Here is a 21,627-nt window from a genome sequence, read left to right as displayed (position 1 = left end):
GCTCTATTTCTCAGATTTCTATAATTAGCTTCATCAGCCCTCATACAGAAATGTATTTGCTTACGTTACCCACTGACTACGTCAGAGAACAAAACGGAAGCGGGGAATCCTCAGCACACACACACCCAATAATGCTTGTCTCACCATAATGTGTATAATAAACTTGGTATATTATGTGATCTGCTTTTCAATTTTATACAGGCAGAATCGAAATGAAAGCGTCCTTCTATTTTAGATTCCTCGTACGGGAGCACCAATAATGTGTCTTTGGCTATGCCGGATTAAGTGATATGACATGCTATTCTATAAAATCCTTTCTCTGTAATTAATATTACCTGATTGAACTAATCATGTAAATGTAATTAACTAGAGAGTCGGTGCACCAAGAAATATTTATAGAGCTGTTATCTTCCGAATAAACTCTTAAAGACCTTTGTAATATTTTACATCAATAGCAGTCAATATTAATCTTCACCTTATTTCAGTCTCATCTGAAAGTTGTAAATTCCTGGTTATCTTCACGAACCCTGTCTAACAAGTTGAATCAGCAATACAAAATTGGGTTTCATTATTTATTTACTAAACACCTAACTAATCACACAAAATTAGATATACAAAGAATGAATCATACCTTGATTACAAATTACGTCAGAAAGGAAAACGTCCCTAGCGGGCAGAACGGATATGACAGCTGGTTACACAAAAGAAAAGGGTCTGGGTTTGAGTGAAAGAGCGAGAAGACTGAGGGACAAAGGGAGAAGCTGTGCTGTCGTAAATACAGTATCTTATGCATTCTAAATTACCGCCCATTTGAAAAAGGAAAATGCAATAACTATTTATTCTGAGCTGCGCTTCGGTAGGTTGGTGGTAGAAGGAAGGCTGTGTTGCCAAACCGAGTCCTTTGTCCTTTGAAGAATGTCTCTGGCGGTCAATTGGATATGTTGTAGTAACGTTGTTGTGTGGTAGATGTGATACTCTGTCTGTTCTTTCCTAGACCACGTTTGCAGCTGCTGTTGCTAACTCAACGGCTCTGTAGTGAATAGGAGTTCAAAGTTCATACCATTCGCAAACAAAGCTCACGCTGAGGTTGGCTTAGTTCTGTAGTTGACATGTTAGTCCTTTTAACACAGAGGCTGCAGACCTCACGTACTTGGAACAGGAGGTTACATTTTCGTCAAGGCTTAATATAGTGGAGCGAGAAGTGTGTGTGTTTGAAAAGTTTTATAACCCATGTCTCTTCACAGGGGTGGGCCACTGATTGAGCAGAGCCCTAACTTTATGAAAACCCAAATCTCTCATTTGGAAGCTAAAATTACACTTCTTCTCTTCACCAATAATTTTATATTCAAACATTTAAATTGAACAACAATTCCATGTGACTCCGATAACTACAATGTGCAGACTTTCCACTGTAGAGTTTGTCATCCTATCATTGATGAAAATGTCCCAGATGACAACCAAACTGACATCATATTCATTAAGTACCACCGCATATGTTCAATTGGTCAGATTACCAGAATATAGTTAATTTCCCCTCACCTTCTGATGCTCCCAGAATCTCTATGTTAACCAAGGGGTTTTCAAATTTCACATCAGTAGGGTAGAGAGGAAAAAGGGGGGAAGAGGTATTTATGACTGTGATAAACCTAACCCCAGGCCAACTTCATGACACTAGCTTTTTAGCTTCCCACATGTCCATGTGAAATAATCTGATTTATAATAAAAAATGATGCCTTGGCTACCCTACAATATTGTAACCTACAACAGTATACCATTTTGATATGCTGCTTGAATGCATTCACTCCCATATCGGCTAAAAAATAGAATGTAATCATTTTAGCTCATGTAGTAAAAGCACATGGCTAACACCTGTTTTTACCTTTTTAAAGTAGACTGGAATCGCATAGTTTTAGTTGTATTTATTTGCACCAAAGAAAACAAGTGATAGACAACAATACAGACAAAATAATAATTTAAAAAACAACATGCAGGTGTGGTTGGAAGTCCAAGGGCTTATTGGAAAACCACACCACAAAAAACTATATTCAATACATAAGTACACAAATTAAAACCGATAACAAAACCTAATTCAAATTAATTGATCAGTAATCACACACACAAAAAAAAAAAAATGTTTTGTTTAAATGTGTGTGCATGTGAGTGTGAGAGAGTTAGGCTATATGGAGGAGATGACTGAGTAGTTTGGTTCATCAGGCTGACCCCCAGTCTTCGCTTGACATTATTGAGGGATGATGTTATGTGAAGATAATTGTATAGATGTATTATCAGTATTAACCAGGAAGAATCCATTGAAGAGTTAGGTGAACTTTCGGGGAGGTGCATAACTGGCGTACATTGTCGTAAATAGACAAGATTTTGAGTTTCTTAAACAAAGGTATAGATGGAGCCAGGTAATTAGAGGGGGTGTCTAGTCTTGCAATGTATTTTGTATGAGTAATTATGTGTAGGTATGAGGCATATGTACTGGCCAGGAAATGAGATATGGGTAAATTAAGCTATATTATAGAGTTAGGAAGCAAGCCTGATGAATCAAACCATTAATCTTTCTGATCATATCAACAGATTTCATCCCTTTGCTGCAGACAAATTGAGTATGATCTTTCCAGGAATACTTTTAATCAATTAAAACTCAGAGCAATCTAGTGGCTGTAGCATGTTCCTTTTCATTCCCACCAATTGAGATTCTGGCTCTTTTTTTTTTTAAACAATATTTTTTATTCTTACTAGTGAATACAATAAAGTTGTATTTGTTTTTTATCATTTAAAGATCATTTGTTTTTCTGGAACTATTCAGAAAATGTGGCCATGTCTGAGTTGGCTTCATTAATTTGTGAATCAAAATTCTTGTGTGATAAAATCAAATTGGTATCATCAGCAAAGAGAATGGGAAGTACGATAGACACAGCAGCAAGGTCATTGATATAGAATAGGAATAATAAAGGTCCAATTGTTATACCCTGTGGCAGGCCACAAGATGTCTTGGCCCTGGTAGATCTGTATCATAAACATAACTATATAGCCAATTATACAGTTTGAAGTTTACATACACTTAGGTTGGAGTCATTAAACTCGTTTTTCAACCACTCCACAAATTTCTTGTTAACCAGCTATAGTTTTGGCAAGTCGTTTAGGACATCTACTTTGTGCATGACACAAGTAATTTTTCCAATAATTGTTTGCAGACAGATTATTTAACTTATAATCCACTGTATCGCAATTCCAGTGGGTCAGAAGTTTACATACACTAAATTGACTGTGCCTTTTAAACAGCTTGGAAAATGGATTAAATGGGATTAAATGTCAGGAATTGTGTAAAAACTGAGTTTAAATATATTTGGTTAAGGTGTATGTAAACTTCCAACTTCAACTGGATATATGTAATATAAATAGCTTTGTTTTTAAGGAGAAAAAAATAAGAGGAGATGAGTGAGAATAAATGTTTCAGTTAATCTGGTCATATTAGAGGTAATAGTGTATATATTGTGGTAGAGGCATTTTAGTTCAATGTCTTAACTGTGTCGGGAGTCAAATCATAAAGGTTAAAGCTAAATGTAATTGTGTTTACTTAAGTGTGGTCATTGTTCGTTCAGTGGGAAGGGTAGAGAGATGATTGTTAACTGCAGAGGACCTCATTTTCATAAAGGTCTTTTGAAGTTTATCAAGGCTTTGTTTTTTTTGTGTTTTTTTTTAAACCAAAAATGGTTCCCAAATGGTTGTCCAGATTTTAAGAGAAGAAACAACAACCAGATTAGAAGTGAATTTGGATGCAGTAATGGGGCTAGTGGAGCTAACAAGGGAAGTGAGAAAGGAAAGGACCAAGCTTCTAGCTGGCGCCTGTCTGTCCCAGGGGTATGAAGCCAAAATGTGAGTTTCTGAATGTTAGCAGCCCAGTAATAGAATATGAAATTAGGCTAAGCTGAACCACCTTCAGAGTGGTTTATTTGAAGCATTTTTTAATTTTTATTCTGAAAGGTAGATATCGGCTGCTTCAGAGATTTGAAAAAGTTTTTTTATTCAAAATTTGAGAGGAGCAATACTGAGTTGAAAGTGAGGTAGGCAGGCCTACGAACTACAAGGAGCCTCCTTATTTTGTGACAAAAAATGACAGTCATGTACTGCGATGAGTTTCAATTTTATTTATTTATTTTACCTTTATTTAACTAGGCAAGTCAGTTAAGAACAAATTCTTAATTACAATGACGGCCTAGTGGGTTAACTGCCTGTTCAGGGGCAGAACGACAGATTTGTACCTTGTCAGCTCGGGGATTTGAACCTTCCAGTTACTAGCCCAACGCTCTAACCACTAGGCTACCCTGCCGCTCAGCAATACATAGTCTGCCGAGCCTCTAACCAGAGGGCAGGGGTTCATGACATCGCAGATGAAATGACCTGCCTTTTCAACCTGGGTTAGATTGAGAAACTGATTTACTTTTTGAAAATTCAACCAAAAAGTCACATTAATGCAATGTGATTACAATTATCTGCCCTGTCGTTTTGGCAAATTTAATTTGAAACTGAACCGTTATTAAACCGTGATACTGTCAGTAGCAGTGAGGCCCTTAGGCCTAGTCATGCTAATACCAGCCTCTCTACCCACAGCTCGCTGTGTAGTCACGCGTCACCCAGGCTACCGTACACCCTCCTCTCCTTCCAAACCTGCTACTCTGTAAAGTGGCACTGAGTCCTCCTTAACCTTTCCCCAGGGCCTTTTTTTAACTCTGTCTCACTGTGTCCTGTTGTTTGTAAGGCGAGTGACTGTGAGTCACCACATAGTAACCAGCGCTCCTCCAAGCAGAGGACCCGGGTGAAGAAGAGGAGGTACGAAGACGACAGTTCTGACGAGGAGACAGTGCCCAGCAGACGTAGTGGTGATGGCATGGCAATGCGACATAAGGACGGCGGCCTCGCCTCCTCCTCCCGTTACTCGGGAGATGGGGGATGCACGACGGGCTTCTCGCCCGCCAAGCGCCGCCGCATGACCACCCGCAACCAGCCCGACCTCACCTACTGCGAGTGAGTCTGAACTTAGAGCAGTTATCTCCTCACTGTTAGTCGTTAATGGACCACGAACTTCCATTTACTGACTTAGGATCACTTCTTGTTACACTGGTTTCTGTTGGACCACTTCTAACGTGTGTGTGTGTGTGTGTGTGTGTGTGTAGAATCATCCTTATGGAGATGGAGTCTCACGCTGACGCCTGGCCCTTCCTGGAGCCAGTCAACCCCCGCATGGTGCCTGGCTACCGACGCATCATCAAGAACCCCATGGACTTCCTCACCATGAGGGAGAGGCTGCTACAGGGAGGGTACAGGGCACTACTTCACTCTCTGTCTGTGTCCGTCTACAACATGACCCAAACTTCCTTTTAAGGAGGCCGGTTTCTCTCGTTTCCCATCATGTCACTGAAAACCTGTCACCTTTTTATATTTGACCTGTCTTTCTCCCCTCTCCTCCCCTGCTCCCAGGTACTGCAGCTGTGAGGAGTTTGCAGCGGACGCCCATCTGGTGTTCAACAACTGCGAGCAGTTCAACGAGGACACGTCCGAGGTGGGCATGGCTGGACACTCCATGAAGCGCTTCTTCGAGAACCGCTGGGCGGAGTTCTACGAGAGCAAGGACAAATAGGAGCCCAGGGCGCTGGGGGTGGGGCCAAGGACAGTGCCCTAACCCCATTGCCTGACGCTTATGCTCTCCATTGCTACTAAGACTGTCTGGGCTGGAGTCTCCTCCAGCCCTGTATAGATATGTATAGATTTGGTTATTTGTCTGTCGTTCTTGTTTTTCCTTTTTAAAACCTCGACTCTGTTGGGTTGAAATTCTCTGGATGACAGAGAGGGGGATGTTTGAGCTCTCCACCTCTCTTCCCTCCCGCCCTCCCATTGCACCCTCACTTCTGCACCTGACCACCTGCTTGGAATTCTGCTGTCGTCACGTTCTCTCCTAAGCCTCACCCCTCGTCTCATAACAATGCCACGATATTGGTCCATCCCTTGCTCTGAGTGGGGGGGGTCTGAGGCCCTGAGTTGATTGGTTCTCAAATTTTACCCTGTGTCATGGTCCCGGTCAGGAGGTCTGCCAGACCAATGCGACTGCTTCGCTTCAGACCGGACATGCTCTGACCTCGTTTCGACCACAAGTGGATGAACACCCTACGGTTCGCTCTAAACTCAAACACTTTGGGATTGGATCCTCTCTTAACTGTTCAATGGAAATGTAATGTGTGGTCTTATGCCTAGAATCAATTTTTCTCAATATATTTTTATTATATATTCTATATATATATATATATATATACATATATATATAAAGAGTACAATAGCTGGGATTATTTAATAGCAATAGCTTGTAGTGAATATGTACAGACTCCTTAGTTGAGATGTTTAGACGATTTATGAAAAGGCCAGTAAAACAAAGTGGACAGGATCGTTTTTTTCTCTCTAAAGACTGTCACATCACACGTAACCAACCCCTAACTCACCCACACAGCTACAGACACACATACACACAACTACCCTGCTGCTGTGTGAAGGACACTGGTTTCAGAAACTGGAGGCTTTTTTTTTTTTTCGTTTTGTGTTTTCACTGCTTCGTAATCACAACGAAGACCGGTAGTCACAGCAATGGGAATTTTCAGGTGAGGTGTGCCCATAGACTGTGTGAATAGGACTAATAAGGCGCTACCGCCATTTTGAACCTCTGTTTAAAACACTGTTCGCTTTGTGTTGCAGCTTACCATGTTGGTCAAATTGTGCGGAAAACTAGCAAGCTGCTGAAATATTATCGGTTGACTGTTCTGTAGCAATATGTCATGTTTTGACCGACATCCTTTCGTTGGAAGAATTGTTTTGATATTATGGAAAAATGTCACTCAATGTTTCCTAGTGATAAAAAAAAAGATATATCTGCATTCTAAGTTTAAAGGATCTGAACAGGTATTTGGGAAACACTGAAAATGTTCAATCGTCAATTTGATACTAACGTAGAAACATAGGCCTGTGCTTCTAAAATAAGAAAATCATAACCCCAAAAAAAAAAAAGTACAGCGGAATAACAGGAAATGTGCGTTGAGAGGTTTTTGTGTGTAGGTTTCTGCAGCTTGGCAGTAAGAGAACAGGCATAGCTTGTGTGTTAGGAGAAACTTTTTGATCTTGACTCGTGCTGAAAAAAGGCTTCTATACAAATATGTGCACATTTAGCTAACCCCACGTTCTTATTATGAATACATTTTTTTCTCTGTTGAAAAGGGGCCACTGCGCTCCATAGCTTGGCGTGGTTGGTGGGTTATGGGAAAGGTAGGAAGACGACAGGGCGATACTCCACAATCCAGGTTTTATTTAAAGCTTCGTACACTGAACTGAAACCAGTCGATAGGAAATGCATTGTTGTGTTCCTTGCTACACAAAAGGGACATTCTTTTTTCTATATTTAAAAAGAAAAGACATGAAAATAAAAGCAAATGTGGTGTTAAGTGAATTTTTAATAATGTACAGTTTTTGTGACTTTAAATTTGTTCCTTTCTATATTTTTAGGACCAATCTATCATTTTTAAGAGGACGTATTACGAGACCATGTTGTATCGAGGTGATGTAACACGTGTGCATCTGTAGAATGTACTGTGAGTTGAATAAAAAAACATCTAGTTGAGAGACGACACTCCAAATGTCCCTGGGTCCTCATTTCACTCCTGTTTTGTGTTTTATTAAATCACAGCAGCAGTCTCGTACAGTAGCCTCCGCTTGAATGGAGGTGTAAGAGAGGCGCGGTGCACACTCGCAGACAACCCTATGTACACCTCAGTACCCTGGTGAGCCCTGTCTGGAGCACATGCTGCAGGGAAGGCCCTCCAGTCGGCGCCAGCTGGACTTCCTCTTCTTAAATGGGACCGAGGGGGAAGAGGTCTCATTTACACCTTTCACACAGAAACCAAAAAGGGTGAGTGTGCTGATCGTTTAGAAGTTGGTGCTATGGAAGAGGGAGATAACGGCGTAACCCTTCAAATACTTTCTTCTGACACTATCCATGCACTCTCTCTATTCTGGGATTGATGGATGGTCTCTATCTCCCTTGTATCCCTTAGCTGGCACTTTTCCAGGGGTTTTAGTGGCAACCAGTTGGAGGTGTGAGGGGTTTTGTGTGTGTGTGTGTGTGCACATGGTTGTGTCAGTGTCAGCACTCTGGGTAGAGGGGACTGAAAACTCCCCAGCCAGCGGGTTCCACTGCTCGACCCCACCCATCCTGCCCCACACGGGGGCTTAACTCCACAAAAGGGGCATAACAACGCCCATGGAGGGGGGTAATCCACCCCATAATGGGCACGCTACCCCCCCAACCCCCCAACCAGTTAATTCTGGACCGGGTCTTGTACGGAGGGGGCCCCTGATGCCTAGGGGGCTTCTCTTGGCCATTGACCTCGTCTGGTCCCCTCTTGTCCCCAAAACACTACTTTATCAGCCAGGTCCCCACCACTCCACTAGGTCGAGGTGTTATGTAATCATCTTGACATTTTTTTTAAGCCTGATCTGTTGGATTTATCAGTTCTAATCAAAACTATCACACAGCCTGTCGCACAACACGTCACAACTTGAGACTTATGGACATGCAATTTGGCTCATATCTTGACTTTATTGCAAGGATAATGTCTGTAAAATGGTTATCAAATACCTCAAAAAAAGCAAATACATTGGGAGTGTTAAAACACAGCAACTCTGTTTTTTTTAGGGTGGATCTTCACAGGGGTATTTGTTTCCTATCAAAGATGATGAGAAAAAGCATCCATTGAGCCAGCATCACAATAGGCGCCATGGCAACTGCATCATGAAAGAGACTGTCTCCATGGCAATTTGAATGGTACCTCACAAGTAGGTTGATGAAAGAGAGAAAAAGGAGGAGGGGCTGGAGGAGATGCCATGGTGCGTGGGAGATGAACAGTTACATATTAGATCATTGAAGATAAACTTTAGATTAGATAGAAACCTTTGGCCCTTTTTAATCCCGGTAAAGTGTTCAGTTCTTTTCCGTGTGGAAGGATCATGACGTTAAGGTCAACCTTTCACTGTCCTTCAGACAACCCTGCGCTCATCCCGCTGTCACTGCAGCCTCCATCTTTTTCTCTGCCTCTGTTTCTCTATGCCAACATGATAACGTTGTTACAGCTATCAATCATTCAAAAAAGTATTTATTACAATATGTGGTATAGGTTGACCTTGTGGTTGGATCCAGTCAAGCTGTACCCATACACAGTTGCTGATCAGTCCATCCCATAATGTGGACGCTGTAATTGTGTTTGATAATGATTTGGCCTGTTCATGATATGGCTCCTCTAGCTCTCGCCGTCTCTCCTCAGTAATGGGCCTCTCCTCAGTGTCATTGATATGAAAATGAGTCCGAGGAGCTATGATGTGTGCCAGGTGCTCAGGACACTCCAGCTGAGCTCAGCCCAGGAGGAGAAGCCCTCGCTTGGGAAACAGCCTCATACTGGGGGAGGGGGAATGGTGACCAAACGCACTTGGACAATCACTCCACCTAATTCATAACACACAGGTAGGAGGGGGAGGAGGAGAAACGGGGAGGAAGGGGGTTTAGTAAAAGGAGGGGTGAGAGAGGGGGGGACAGAGTCCTCTTGTGTTGTGGTTGGGCCACTCAGACGCTCCTCCAGGGAAAGGCCAGTCACACAGACGAAACACACGAACAGAAGGCGAGACAGACAGACAGAGAAGAGTATCCTGCAGATCGACAGGACAGAAGCACAGAAACGGACGGAGAGAAAAACAAGACAGATAACTCAAGCTGATAAACATGACACTGCGTGAGGTGAGTTTAAAAAAACACTTTTTTTTTTTTAGTTCCTACACAACTTAGAAAGGCTTTGTCGAACATTCATAAATAAAGTTTCCATGAGCCCAATGCAGATGCTTACCTTTCCTATATCTTACTTCACATGTAATTAACTAATGTTGGTCCAAGACAACAAATGACGATTTACAATGACAGCCTTGTGAGTGTGGCTGTGTGTGTGTGTGTATTAAAAAAAAAAAAGCTTGGTTTTACCACCGGTTGGCAAGAAGTGATTGGACATTTTTAGTCAAGTTATTTTAATAACATGAGCCTTTGATCAACGTGGCGGTAAGGCCTCTTCAGACATTGATAATGATCAATCCACAGGTTAGTTCCATAACTTCATAACTTGCTAGGCCATTTGATTTGGATAGGGCCCACATTTACCATAATCTAATGATAAGTGTTCAGGATAAGCCGGAATGGAAGTATCAGAGTGGCGTGGGTTGGTTAGCATGCTAATAAAACTCATATTTGTATATTCAAGACACTGGGTTTGATATGGTATTTACAATGGTAGGTTAATGCTATATCCTCCTGAGACCTGGAGAAAAAAAAGGTTTGGGATTTTTATTTTTCTGTGGGGGTATAGTGCTTTAAAAAAACATAGTTGCAGCATCCGGGTATCCACTACATTTCCTCTTATTTAATGTGAACAAATTATTACACAGTCCTGACAACTCACTTAACTATTCCTGATATATTTACTTACTAGAAACAATTTGAATATCAAACTCACAAAAATGAACATTAATAATTACACACACTTCTTTTCAAATTTCCATAAAATGTGTCCATTTTGACAAGAAGACATTTTTTAAAGAACTTAGAGCTCAGATTCACAAAACTTCTTACGCAAAAAAATATGTAAGCTAAAGAACTTCATAAGATAGTTCGTAAGTGCAATTCCTCAATGTCTTAAGATTTAATGATTTTCTTATGAACTTCTCAAATATCTTCTTACGAATCTTCTTTAAGATGTTTCTTGCTAGGCAACCAATTTAGCTAGCTATCTAGCTAGCAATTAGCATATTTCTTGCTGAGATTACGTTTTTAAAACCTGTTCTTGGGTTTAAAATAATCAATACTGAAACTTTCAGATGATGTTTGTGAGTGAATTGAAAATGTTCAATTGCTTTCATGAGCTTTTTCTCTCACTGCCCTGAATTTAAGACACGGGTTTAGCTGTCTTGGAATTAAGAACATGTCCAATATCAACATGTCCTTTATTTTGAAGAATCTAATTTCTTCTTGACTTTCTGCCTAAGAACATTTCCAATAACCTTTTGAAGGAATAGCAACTTTGCTTAACTTTCTTCTTAAGTCTATAGTTAAGGATAAAATGGCATTTAAGAAGAAAGTCTTCTTAAAAAAAGTTTTGTGAGTCCGGCCCCAGGAAGATAAAGTTGTCAAGGTCACACCCCCACATATGTGATATGATTGTATGGCCTCAGAGATATGTATGGCCTCAGAGAAATGCACAAAGAACTAATGTCCACTAGAGAGTACAAAAATGAATAGCTTTGTCTCAGGAGGATTAAAACATGTGCCACCTGTTCCCTCTCCCTGAGGAGTTGCGTAGTCGTGAGTTCTGGCGTGCCATGCTGGCCGAGCTGCTGGGTTCCCTGGTGTTTGTGAGTGCTGTTCTGGGGGCCTCTGTGCCGGGCCCTGGAGAGGCCTCCACGGGGCCCCTCTACCCAGCCCTGGCTGCAGGCATGGTGGCTGTTGCCCTGGGACACTGTTTTGGAGAGATCAGCGGAGCACAGGTGAACCTGCCTTTCTGGACTTATGGTTGTGTGTCTGTATGCATGTGTATGTCTCTAACCTTTCTCCACAGAATGACTGTAAATTGATCACTATGATTGATTGTCAATTTGAACTCTATGCCTCTCTATCATGGTGCAGGTGAACCCAGCAGTTACCCTGTCTCTGTTGGCCACGCGGAAGCTGGACCTGGTGAGGGCCCTGGTGTACGTGGGAGCCCAGTGTCTGGGGGCCTCCCTGGGGGCCGGGGCTCTCTACTTCGCCCTGCCCCTCAAAACCACCGCAGACTGCTTCGTCAGCAGGGTCAGTCTGTGTGAAAGAGCGAGGGGGGGTCTAAATCTAATCTAATCTAATCGTAGACCTGTACTATTACTCTTATAGATTTTTTGTTTCATTTGGAACTCTGCCCCCCCCCCTCCAATTCTAGGTTCCTCTCGAGGTGAACGCGGCCCAGGCTCTAGGGATGGAGCTTCTGTCAACGTTCCAGCTGGTCTTCACTGTGTTCTCCGTGGAGGACCACCGTCGGAGGGAGTACACAGAACCAGGGAACCTGGCCATCGGCTTCTCTCTCAGCGCAGGCGTGCTCATCGGGGTCAGAACTGTTCACGTCTGATTCCTCTTATCTCTAATTTAGTTTAATAGTTTAGTGTAGTTGAGGGTAGTTTAGTTGAATTGTTTAGCTCATTAGTGTTGTTTTGTGTAGTTTAGTTTAGTTCAGTTTACTTTACTTACTTTACTGTACTATGTTTTCATCATTGGGTATGTATGTGTGTGTGTTGTGGTCCTCTTAGGGTCGGTTCTCTGGAGGCAGTATGAACCCGGCACGTTCCCTGGGTCCAGCCATCATCACTGGCTTCTGGGAAAACCACTGGGTAAAACACCTTGAACTGCATACCGAACAAATTCTCTCTTGCTCTCTCTATTAAATTCTCTCTCTCTCTCTTGCTCTCTCTCACTCTCTCTTGCTCTCCCCCTCTCTCACTCCCTCCCTTCAGCTCTTTCCCTCTCTTTCCCTCTTTCTTCTATGTCTCCATCAGTGACCTGTAAGGACTAACCAATCTCTCCCCCCCTTCCAGTCCTAACCAATCTCTACACAACAATATATAGTGGGGTCCCCCTTCCTCATTTACATAAGTATTCACACCTCTTTGCTATGACACTCCAAATTGAGCTCAGGTGCATTCACTTTCCTTTTGATCATCCTTGAGATGTCGCTACAACTTGACTGGAGTCCAACTGTGGTCAATTCAATTGTCTGGACATGGTTTAGAAAGAAACACACCTGTCTATATAAGGTCCCACAGATGGCAGTGCATTTCAGAGCAGAAACTATACCACGAAGTCCAAGGAACTGCCAGTAGATCACCGAGATAGAATTGTGTCGAGGCGTATATTTGTGGAAGGGTATAAAACCATTTCTATAGTGTTGAAAGTTTCCAAAAGGAACTACCTAGACTCTGACTAGAGCTGGCTGTCTGACCAATCTGAGCAACCGGGCAAGAAGGACCTTGGTCAGGGAGGTGACCAAGAACCCAATGACCACTCTGACAGAACTACAGAGTTCCTTGGCTGAGATGGGAGAACCTGCCAGATGGCTAAGTCTCTACAGCACTTCATCAAGTTGGGCTTTACGGGAGAGTGGCCAGACAGAAGCTGCTCCTGACAAAAATGTAAATGACAGCACACAAAAAAGTTTGCGAAAAAGCCAAAGAATCTGTCGGCTGAAGAGACAATGTTACTCTTTGGCCTGAATGCAAAGCGCTGTGTCCGGAGAGAACCAAGCACAGCTCATCACCCATCTAACATCATCCCTACGGTGAAGCATGGTGGTGGCAGCATCACGCTATGGGGATGCCGTCCAGCGGCATGGACTGGGGAGACTGGTAAGGATAGAGGGAACAATGAATGAAGCCAAATACAGGCAAATCCTTAATGAGCACCTGCTTCAGAGTGCAAACGACCTAATACTGGGGCAACGCTGGAATGGCTTCAGAACAAGAATGTTGAAAGTCCATGAGTGGCCCTGCCAAAGCCTAGACTTGAATCTTATTGAAAATCTGTGGAAATCTGTTCACCGCCACTCCCCTTCCAATTGAACAAAGCTTGAAAAACAATAATGGGTGAAAATCCACAAATTGAGATGTGCAAAGCTGATACCAACATACCCAAGCTGTAATCACCGCCAAAGGTGCTTCTACAAAGTATTGACTCAGGGGTGTGGATAGTTATGTAAATGAGACATTTCTGTATTTCATTTTCAATACATTTGCAAAAAATGTATAAAAACACGTGTTTTACTCTGTCGTTATGGAGCGTTGTGTGCAGATCGGTTAGAAAAAAAACCTATTTCATCCATTTTGAATTCAGACTGTCACACAACAAAATGTGGAATAAGTCCAGGGGTATGAATACTTTCTGAAGTACGGGAAAATGATATTATTTTATACTAACACAATTGCACAGAGAAAGAGATTTAGTTTAGCAAGTAATATTGTTTTCCCTTTAAAAAGGTAGGGGTAAAAGTTATTGACTCCTCTAATGACTCTTAGAAATGAAGTACTCAAAAGTTTTATATTTTGTCCCATATTCCTACCACGCAATGATTACATCAAGCGTGTGACTTTACAAACTTGCTGGATGCATTTGCATTTTGTTTTGGTTGTGTTTAAGATTATTTGTGTCCTATAGAAATTCATGGTAAATAATGTTTTGTGTCGTTTTGGAGTCACTTTTATTGTAAATAAGAAGAGAATATGTTTCCATTCACTTCTACATTAATGTGGATGCTACCATGATCACGGATAATCCTGAATGAATTGTGAATAATGATGAGTGATAAAGTTACATAGGGTCATAGATCATACCCCCAAGACACGCTAACCTCTCACCTTTACCGATAACAGGGGATGTTAGCATTCCTTGTGAGGTATGATCTTTGACCCTATGTAACTTTATCACTCATCGTTATTCTACAATTCACCAGAAAGACGAGGCACTCTGGGAAATATGCAAATAACACTTTACACTAAGCAGTGTATTAATTTAACACTGAAAAGTGTTGACCTGTATAGACACTGGACCAGTGTTTCATTTAACACTGGAGAATTTTCTGTGTACATTAGCATAAGATAAATGCGATATTCTGAACTGGGTGGTTCGAGCCCTGAATGCTGATTGGCTGACAGTTGTGGTATATCAGACTGTATACCACGGGTATGACAAAACATTTATTTTTACGTTGGTAACCAGTTTATAATAGCAATTAGGCACCTCGTGGGTTTGTGGTATATGGCCAATATACCACGGCTAAGGACTGTATCCAGGCATCCCACGTTGCGTCGTGCATAACAACAGCCCTTAGCCGTGGTATAATGGCCATATACCACACACCCCCCCGGCCTTATTGCTTAAATACATATAATGATGAAGACAACACAGTTGTAGTTTCTAATTACATATGAATGTGTAGCCTTCACACTTAGCCACAACATGTAAAATTGTACATACATTATATATATATATATATATTACACAATTTGATCAATATTCAGTGTTATCAGTGATGTTATTCTAAATTATGGAGAAATGTGATGTATAACCCAACAACCACTCAAAGAAATGTCCGTTTTGTAACACAGAATCCTTTTATTTTAGCATTACTCACCGTGTCATCTGTGACTGCTTTGAAATGCTAAAGAGGCTAGCGTTCTGTACTCTGATCACTGACACGCTAACATAGGCCACCATCTCTGTCCTCTCTTCCTAAGGCTCTCTCATCTCAAAGCTCTTGTTATTCTGCTATTCACTGTCAAATCAGTCCTCAGACAAGAGCCCTCTAATGGCCCAGGTCTAAACAGGTTGTGGGATCAGCTTTTCACAGACATGCTCCCTACCCCCTTCTTCAAGATTCTGGGGTTTGTAATTAGCAATTGTAGGCGGAAAACATTTTGGGGAGATGATGTACCTTTTTGAATATGTTTAGTTTTTTTGTTACCTGAATTGCTATGGATGTCTCGTTGCAAATGTTCAACTTTTTGAATTGTTTTTGTTAACTGTATAAAGCTATGGATGTTTAAGAATTAAAAGCTGGGCAATCGTTATTGAAACCATAATGATATTTCTTTGCACACACATAAGAGTTGCGCAAGCACACAGACACTCTCACTCAAAATGTGTGCGCGCAGACATCGTCTAACATGCACACTTCATACGAATGCACCTTCAGTTTCTAACACACACGGATCTGCTTTCTAATCTACACACATACACTCTCACTCGCCATAACAAACAATAGGAAATAACTGCCTCGTGCCGCCAGCATTTTGCATTGTGTGTGTTTTTAGAGTTGAAATGCTGAGCTCAGCGTTCTCCATTTAAAGCCCACTCTGCCCAGTGATGGCTCTGGACTGGTCAGCTCGATGCTCCAGTGTTGGAGCCCAATAACCCCTGTTTTCCCCTGTCCCCCGCTCCTGTCCTGTCCTGCCCTGTCCCTCCCCTTTCCACAGCCCCATTCAGGGATTTTTCAGGGCTTTGGCTGCTAGCGGGCCACCCTGCCTCTCCCCCCTCCTGCCTGGCACACACCCTCATACACAATACAAACCTCTGCCTAATCAATTCTCCACTGAACATCCCAGCACCTCCTAGAGAGCGGGAGAGCGAGGAAGAGCGAGTGAGAGAGAGAGAGAAAACAGCTACATCTGTCTAAAATTTACCTGACTGTTTTGGAAGGGCTGATATTTATAGTTAGACTAATTTTGTTCGCTTTTTAAACGTATTTGTTTCCAACCACTTTGCAGCAGTAGTCAACGTTTATATGTTCATATGCATGCCTCTGTCCTGTGCTCTGGGTGTCAATGTCAAGTTCATTGCCTCTAAGAAGTACCCTATTATTGTTCATTATACGCAGACATTTAAGGTCCCAATGTCGTGCTCCCAACCCCAATGTTAAGCTCATAGCCCCTAAGTATTTCTTATAACTACTAACGTATGGTTATTACCTCTGTTAACAACGCCGTTTGGATTTGAGGTCAGTGATTAAATGCACTGCTTTGTGTGAGTGCATTCACCTCTACACAGTAGATGTTATAGGCCAGACTGAAATACAGACATGATACTAATTTACAGCTGATCACGTCGACTATTCATTTGTTTTCCCTCCCCTTCTGTGCACAACACGCGTTTCCTGACATCTTATCAGTTATGAATGAACACATTTCTAACATCCAAGCAGCTCTGCTGTTCATATGCGGCGTACATGCTCGATGCTAAGACAACGGTTTCACAAGGTCAGGCATTTCAGTCTACATGTTAATTCCGCACACTGTTGGCATTAGGCTCTTCCGTCTGCCCCCCGGATCACTGTATTATTTGTGTGTGTGTCCGTTCTCCGCCATCAGCACTAGTCCCCATGGTTATCATGGTTATAACATGTCAACAGATGATGTACTGTACCACTATGTCAACTAGACAAACTCCCCTCATCACTTCTGTGGGGTTGATGTCCATAACTAGTTCTTATACTCACCCAGTCACTTGCTCTCTCTTGATTCCCTCCTCCCTCATGTCACTCTCACTCTATTTTTTCTTCCTCTCTTACTCTCTCACCCCCCTCCCTTCTCTCCTCACAATCACCCTCTCTCCTGATACTCCCCCTCTCTTCCCGCTCTGTCTATTGTGGGGGGCGACAGCGGGGTTAAGTTTGTTTGATTTCGGGCCGTCCTGTATGTCCGCCCCCCCGCCCCCGGCCCAGAGGGGGGGGGATTATGGCGTCACTCGGGGCCCCTGGGGGGGTTTTATAAAGCCCCCGGCGGGCCCTCTCCCCTCCGTCAGAGAGGCTAAAACGTCCACAGGACACTCCGTCTATCCCTGTCTCTATTCTAGAACCACTCTTCTAGCATCAATGCACACCTCTTGACAACTATTCTGAGACACACACTCCCCCCCACACACACACACCCCTATGTCTCTACGACAGGCGGCTAGTGGAGGCAAGCAAAGCCGAGTTTATGTTTGACTGCCTGCGAGCCAACTCCAGATCGCTCGTAGATTAGAAACAGATCTATCGGTGGATTCCTCTGTCGACTTTTTAAACTGTTTGTCTTCCAACTGATTGGCTCAGTGAGACAACGTTTAGGTCAGCCCAGCTAGCTGACTGCCAAAGGGAAATCACTTTTTTTTTTTTTTGCATCTGAAACAGTGCAAAAAGATCACTTAGACTTTTAAAAGGTACAAGCTTTTTCCAGATTCACCCCAACAACTTTTTTCCCAAGAACATTTTCCGTTCCGAGGATCGTCCAGTGAACGGCCAGCATGTGGGAGTTCCGGTCCATGGCGTTTTGGCGGGCGGTCTTCGCTGAGTTCTTCGGTACCATGTTCTTTGTGTTTTTCGGCATAGGCGCTGCGCTGCGCTGGACCACTGGGCCTCACCACATCCTGCACGTAGCTCTGTGCTTCGGCTTGGCGGCTGCCACCATCATCCAGTCCATCGGCCACATCAGCGGCGGCCACATTAACCCGGCCGTCACCTTCGCCTATCTGGTAGGCTCCCAGATGTCCCTGTTCCGCGCTTTTTTCTACTGGGCTGCCCAATTTCTGGGGGCCGTGGCCGGGGCCGCCGTGCTCTATGGGGTCACCCCAAAAAACATGAGGGGCAACATGGCTCTCAACATGGTAAGACACCACTCACCCACATCTCAAAAAGCACTGGGCCTGTTCCCTTTATTCCCTTCATGGTGCACTGCAAAATACCTGCACTATATAGGGAATAGGGTGCCATTGTGGACCCTTGTCAGCTCAAATAAGCAAAAAATAATAATTATATATATATATATATATATCAACAACAGTCAACAATGTTGATAGGGTTTGATAATTGTTTGGTTTCGTTTCGGTAGGCTTCTTGAATGTAATTGGGGATTTAGAAAGGGTAGAGATGAACAGGGATTAGGGAATCATCACGGAACCTTCTGGTAACTACTATTGCTACTGTACAATGAGCACAATCCAAGCCATCAGTGTTATGTAAAACTGAGGCTATAGCGGTGAGGCCACTGAAAGCATTGATAAAATAGTTTTTGTTTTAAACAGTATGGGTTGATTTGTGTTGCATCTTTGATTGAGTCATTCCTGACATGTCCAGTTTACAAACCTAACTTGAAGACCACATCTAATTGGGCAAACAATATACACTTTGTTAGAAAGAGGACAGACTTATTTTACAAAATGACTTGTCCACATAGGACCTCAAGTCTGATGCATATTTTTATCCTCTGGCCATCTACAGCTGCAGCCTGGCATCAGCCTGGGCATGGGCACCACAGTGGAGGTGTTTCTGACCATGCAGCTGGTGATTTGTATCTTTGCTGTGACGGATGAGAGGAGGAACGGACGCATGGGCTCTGCTGCCCTGTCCATCGGCTTCGCTGTCACAGTCGGACACCTCATGGGGGTGAGCAACACACACACACACACACACACGGATAGGGGAACACACACGTGATTACCAAAAGGTACTCATAGTGGAATACACACACACAAAACAGCATTGTGTACAACAGAAACGCGTATTTCATTCTGAGCGCCCGGTTGTCCTTCTCTGCTGTAGATGTACTACACTGGTGCTGGAATGAACCCTGCTAGATCTTTCGCCCCTGCTGTGCTCTTCAGGAACTTTGTCAACCACTGGGTGAGAAACGCACAGTCATACACCATAATGCAGCATCTGAAATATTCGTATAATAGATTAAATCATCCACCATGACAATGGTGGATTCTATGGTCTTATGGTATTTAAGAGTATAGTTAATACCAAAACTATATCAGCGACAACAATACAAGTCGCTCGTGCCATATCTTCATGCTAACCTTGTGTGTTGTGTTGTGTTGTGTCAGGTGTACTGGGTGGGCCCCATGATAGGAGGTGCTATGGGCGCTCTTCTGTACGATTTCATGCTGTTTCCCCGCATGCGTGGTCTGTCTGAGCGCCTGGCCACACTGAAGGGCAGCCGACCCCCCGAGACGGAGACCCAGCAGGACACCCGCGGGGAGCCCATCGAGCTCAAGACACAAGCCCTATAAGCCTGTCCCTATCTGGGGATGGGAATGAGGGACAGGCCCTGTTTCGACCAACCCCCATGCTACCCCCAACCCGTCAACACACACACACACTCACTCACACAGACTCACTAACTAACACACAGACACACACACTCACATTGAGACACACTGACTAAACATGCAGATTCAGACGTGTATTTATACACAAACTGTACACACACATACACAGACAGGTTCACAACCTTCAACCTCAACATGCAACGAGACTTCTCTCCCTCCAACCTCACTCTGTATACTGAATTGGACATTGTGTTTGATAGAGGCGAACAGGGAGGGCCTGCTCCAACAGTCCCACTAACCCCCCTCCTCCTCAGCCGCACCAGGTCTTCCCTTCACATAGACACAAGGACCAGACCTGTCACAACAGAAGCATGTGGGTGAGGTGTAGGTGGGCACCCACTGGGCACAGACGTCAATTCCCACATTGGTTCCACGTCATTTCATTGAAATGACGTGGAAACAACGTTGATTCGACCAGTGTTTGCCCAGTGGGGATGTAAGGTATGGGTGGGGTAAGAGGTAAGGGCATGGGTGGGCTTTGGGCAGGTAAGGGTATAGGGTAGGGGTGTAGATGGGGTAAAGGGGTTGGGGTGAGGATAGAGGGGCAACAGGTTTTTAGTCGGATAGGGTTGTGTTAGATCAGTGAAGATGGGCATGCTTTTTTATTATACATCCGATTAATCGCTCTCAATTTTTTCCCAGTTGTTTTCTGCACTTCAGACACAAGACGTGGATGTATGATACCATTCGATTTTTACCAGGGTTTCATTTTTCAAATCACTTCAATTTATCTCTGTGTGCGTGCGTGCGTGCGTGCGTGCGTGCGTGTGTGTGTGTGTGTGTGTGTGTGTGTGTGTGTGTGTGCGTGTGCGTGTGTGTGGGTGCTTCTACAGTATGTGTGTGTGAGAGTGTGTGAGTGAGAGTGAGTGCGTGTGTGGCTGTTTGTGCGTGAGTGTGTTTGCCAGTGAGTGTGTGTCCGTATGTGAATTCGTGTTGAATCGAGTTCGCAGAAACAGTGCTTTTCATTTTGTTTTCTTTTCATGACCACTCTCCTGTTCGTATCATGATTATCTTTCATTACGTTATCAATTTTTAAGACATATAACTTATCCTCCCCTCACTGTGGTATTTGCTATGATATTCATTTTTACACAAACCATCTGCTTTTTTGTTCAGAAAAAGAAAAAAAAAGAATTTTAAAGGAAATGTTGTATCCCAAACCGGACTGATTCCTTTCACTACAGAATGGCTGCGTAAGCTTTTCATGAAGTCTCCTTTTATGATTTGATCTTTAATGTCAGCATAAGGCAGTTTAAACCATATTTAAATTAAAATAAACCAAAAAAACTTGATACAAAATGTGTCTCATCGTGTTTTGTTAACTCCATTATACCAGTATGGCATTCAATGCCCTGTGTTGCGTTGGCTTGCAGTAAGTGGGAATGACCACAAGATGATGCTCCCCACATGTTTCTGGCTCCCCTTCCCCCCAAATTTGAGAACGTTGAAAACAACAAAAAAAGTGTTTAACCTTGTCTGCCTTGATGTTCATTAGAACTCCACCGACCTGCTGTTGCGTAGTTGAACCAAGAACTATATGTGACCACTTGGTTAAAGCGACACCGTTCTGCCAAGGTCACCCATACCAAAGTGGCCACCGCAAAGCCCAAGAGCCTGAGCCGATCTGGAAGTTGCTGTAGCCCTGCTTGGGATATTTAGCCTATATTGGCTATTGGGTGAGACGCAGGGCCCGTTCTAGCTTGATAGGCCATATCAGGGTGGGAAATTGAACCTGTAAATTGGGCCGAGTTGAAGTTAGTAATGCATTTAGGTTCTAGCTTATTGAGACGCATGAATGCATCGCACCAAAAGCTTGATTTTGACGGCTGTTT

The 21,627-nt window shown here is 43.2% G+C and overlaps 3 protein-coding genes across 7 annotated transcripts in view; all 3 read left to right on the top strand.

The window, feature by feature from the left end:
- Nucleotides 1-7,675, top strand: part of baz2a (bromodomain adjacent to zinc finger domain, 2A) — a 41,901-nt gene extending 34,226 nt beyond the window's left edge. For all 5 annotated transcript variants that reach the window (XM_024375188.2, XM_024375189.2, XM_024375190.2 and 2 more), the window contains 3 exons: nt 4,769-5,034; nt 5,184-5,327; nt 5,488-7,675. In XM_024375188.2, the coding sequence (XP_024230956.1) occupies nt 4,769-5,034; nt 5,184-5,327; nt 5,488-5,647 (570 nt within the window). In that variant the 3' untranslated portion in view covers nt 5,648-7,675. The remainder of the gene's footprint in view (nt 1-4,768; nt 5,035-5,183; nt 5,328-5,487) is intronic.
- A 1,958-nt stretch (nt 7,676-9,633) lies between these two features.
- On the top strand, nt 9,634-12,546 carry LOC112215788 (aquaporin-4). The gene is made up of 5 exons (XM_042299912.1): nt 9,634-9,832; nt 11,428-11,622; nt 11,762-11,923; nt 12,048-12,212; nt 12,412-12,546. Exons 1-5 carry the CDS (start codon nt 9,818-9,820, stop codon nt 12,544-12,546), a joined length of 672 nt encoding a protein of 223 aa, XP_042155846.1. The 5' UTR covers nt 9,634-9,817.
- A 4,886-nt stretch (nt 12,547-17,432) lies between these two features.
- LOC112215786 (lens fiber major intrinsic protein-like) lies at nt 17,433-20,039 on the top strand. Its single transcript, XM_024375185.2, has 4 exons — nt 17,433-18,289; nt 18,903-19,067; nt 19,224-19,304; nt 19,511-20,039. Exons 1-4 carry the CDS (start codon nt 17,930-17,932, stop codon nt 19,694-19,696), a joined length of 792 nt encoding a protein of 263 aa, XP_024230953.1. The 5' UTR covers nt 17,433-17,929; the 3' UTR covers nt 19,697-20,039.
- Nucleotides 20,040-21,627: the final 1,588 nt, after the last annotated feature.

Source organism: Oncorhynchus tshawytscha, linkage group LG16, assembly GCF_018296145.1.
Source record: "Oncorhynchus tshawytscha isolate Ot180627B linkage group LG16, Otsh_v2.0, whole genome shotgun sequence".
Taxonomy (NCBI): domain Eukaryota; kingdom Metazoa; phylum Chordata; class Actinopteri; order Salmoniformes; family Salmonidae; genus Oncorhynchus; species Oncorhynchus tshawytscha.
This window is presented reverse-complemented; position numbering and strand designations above follow the sequence as displayed.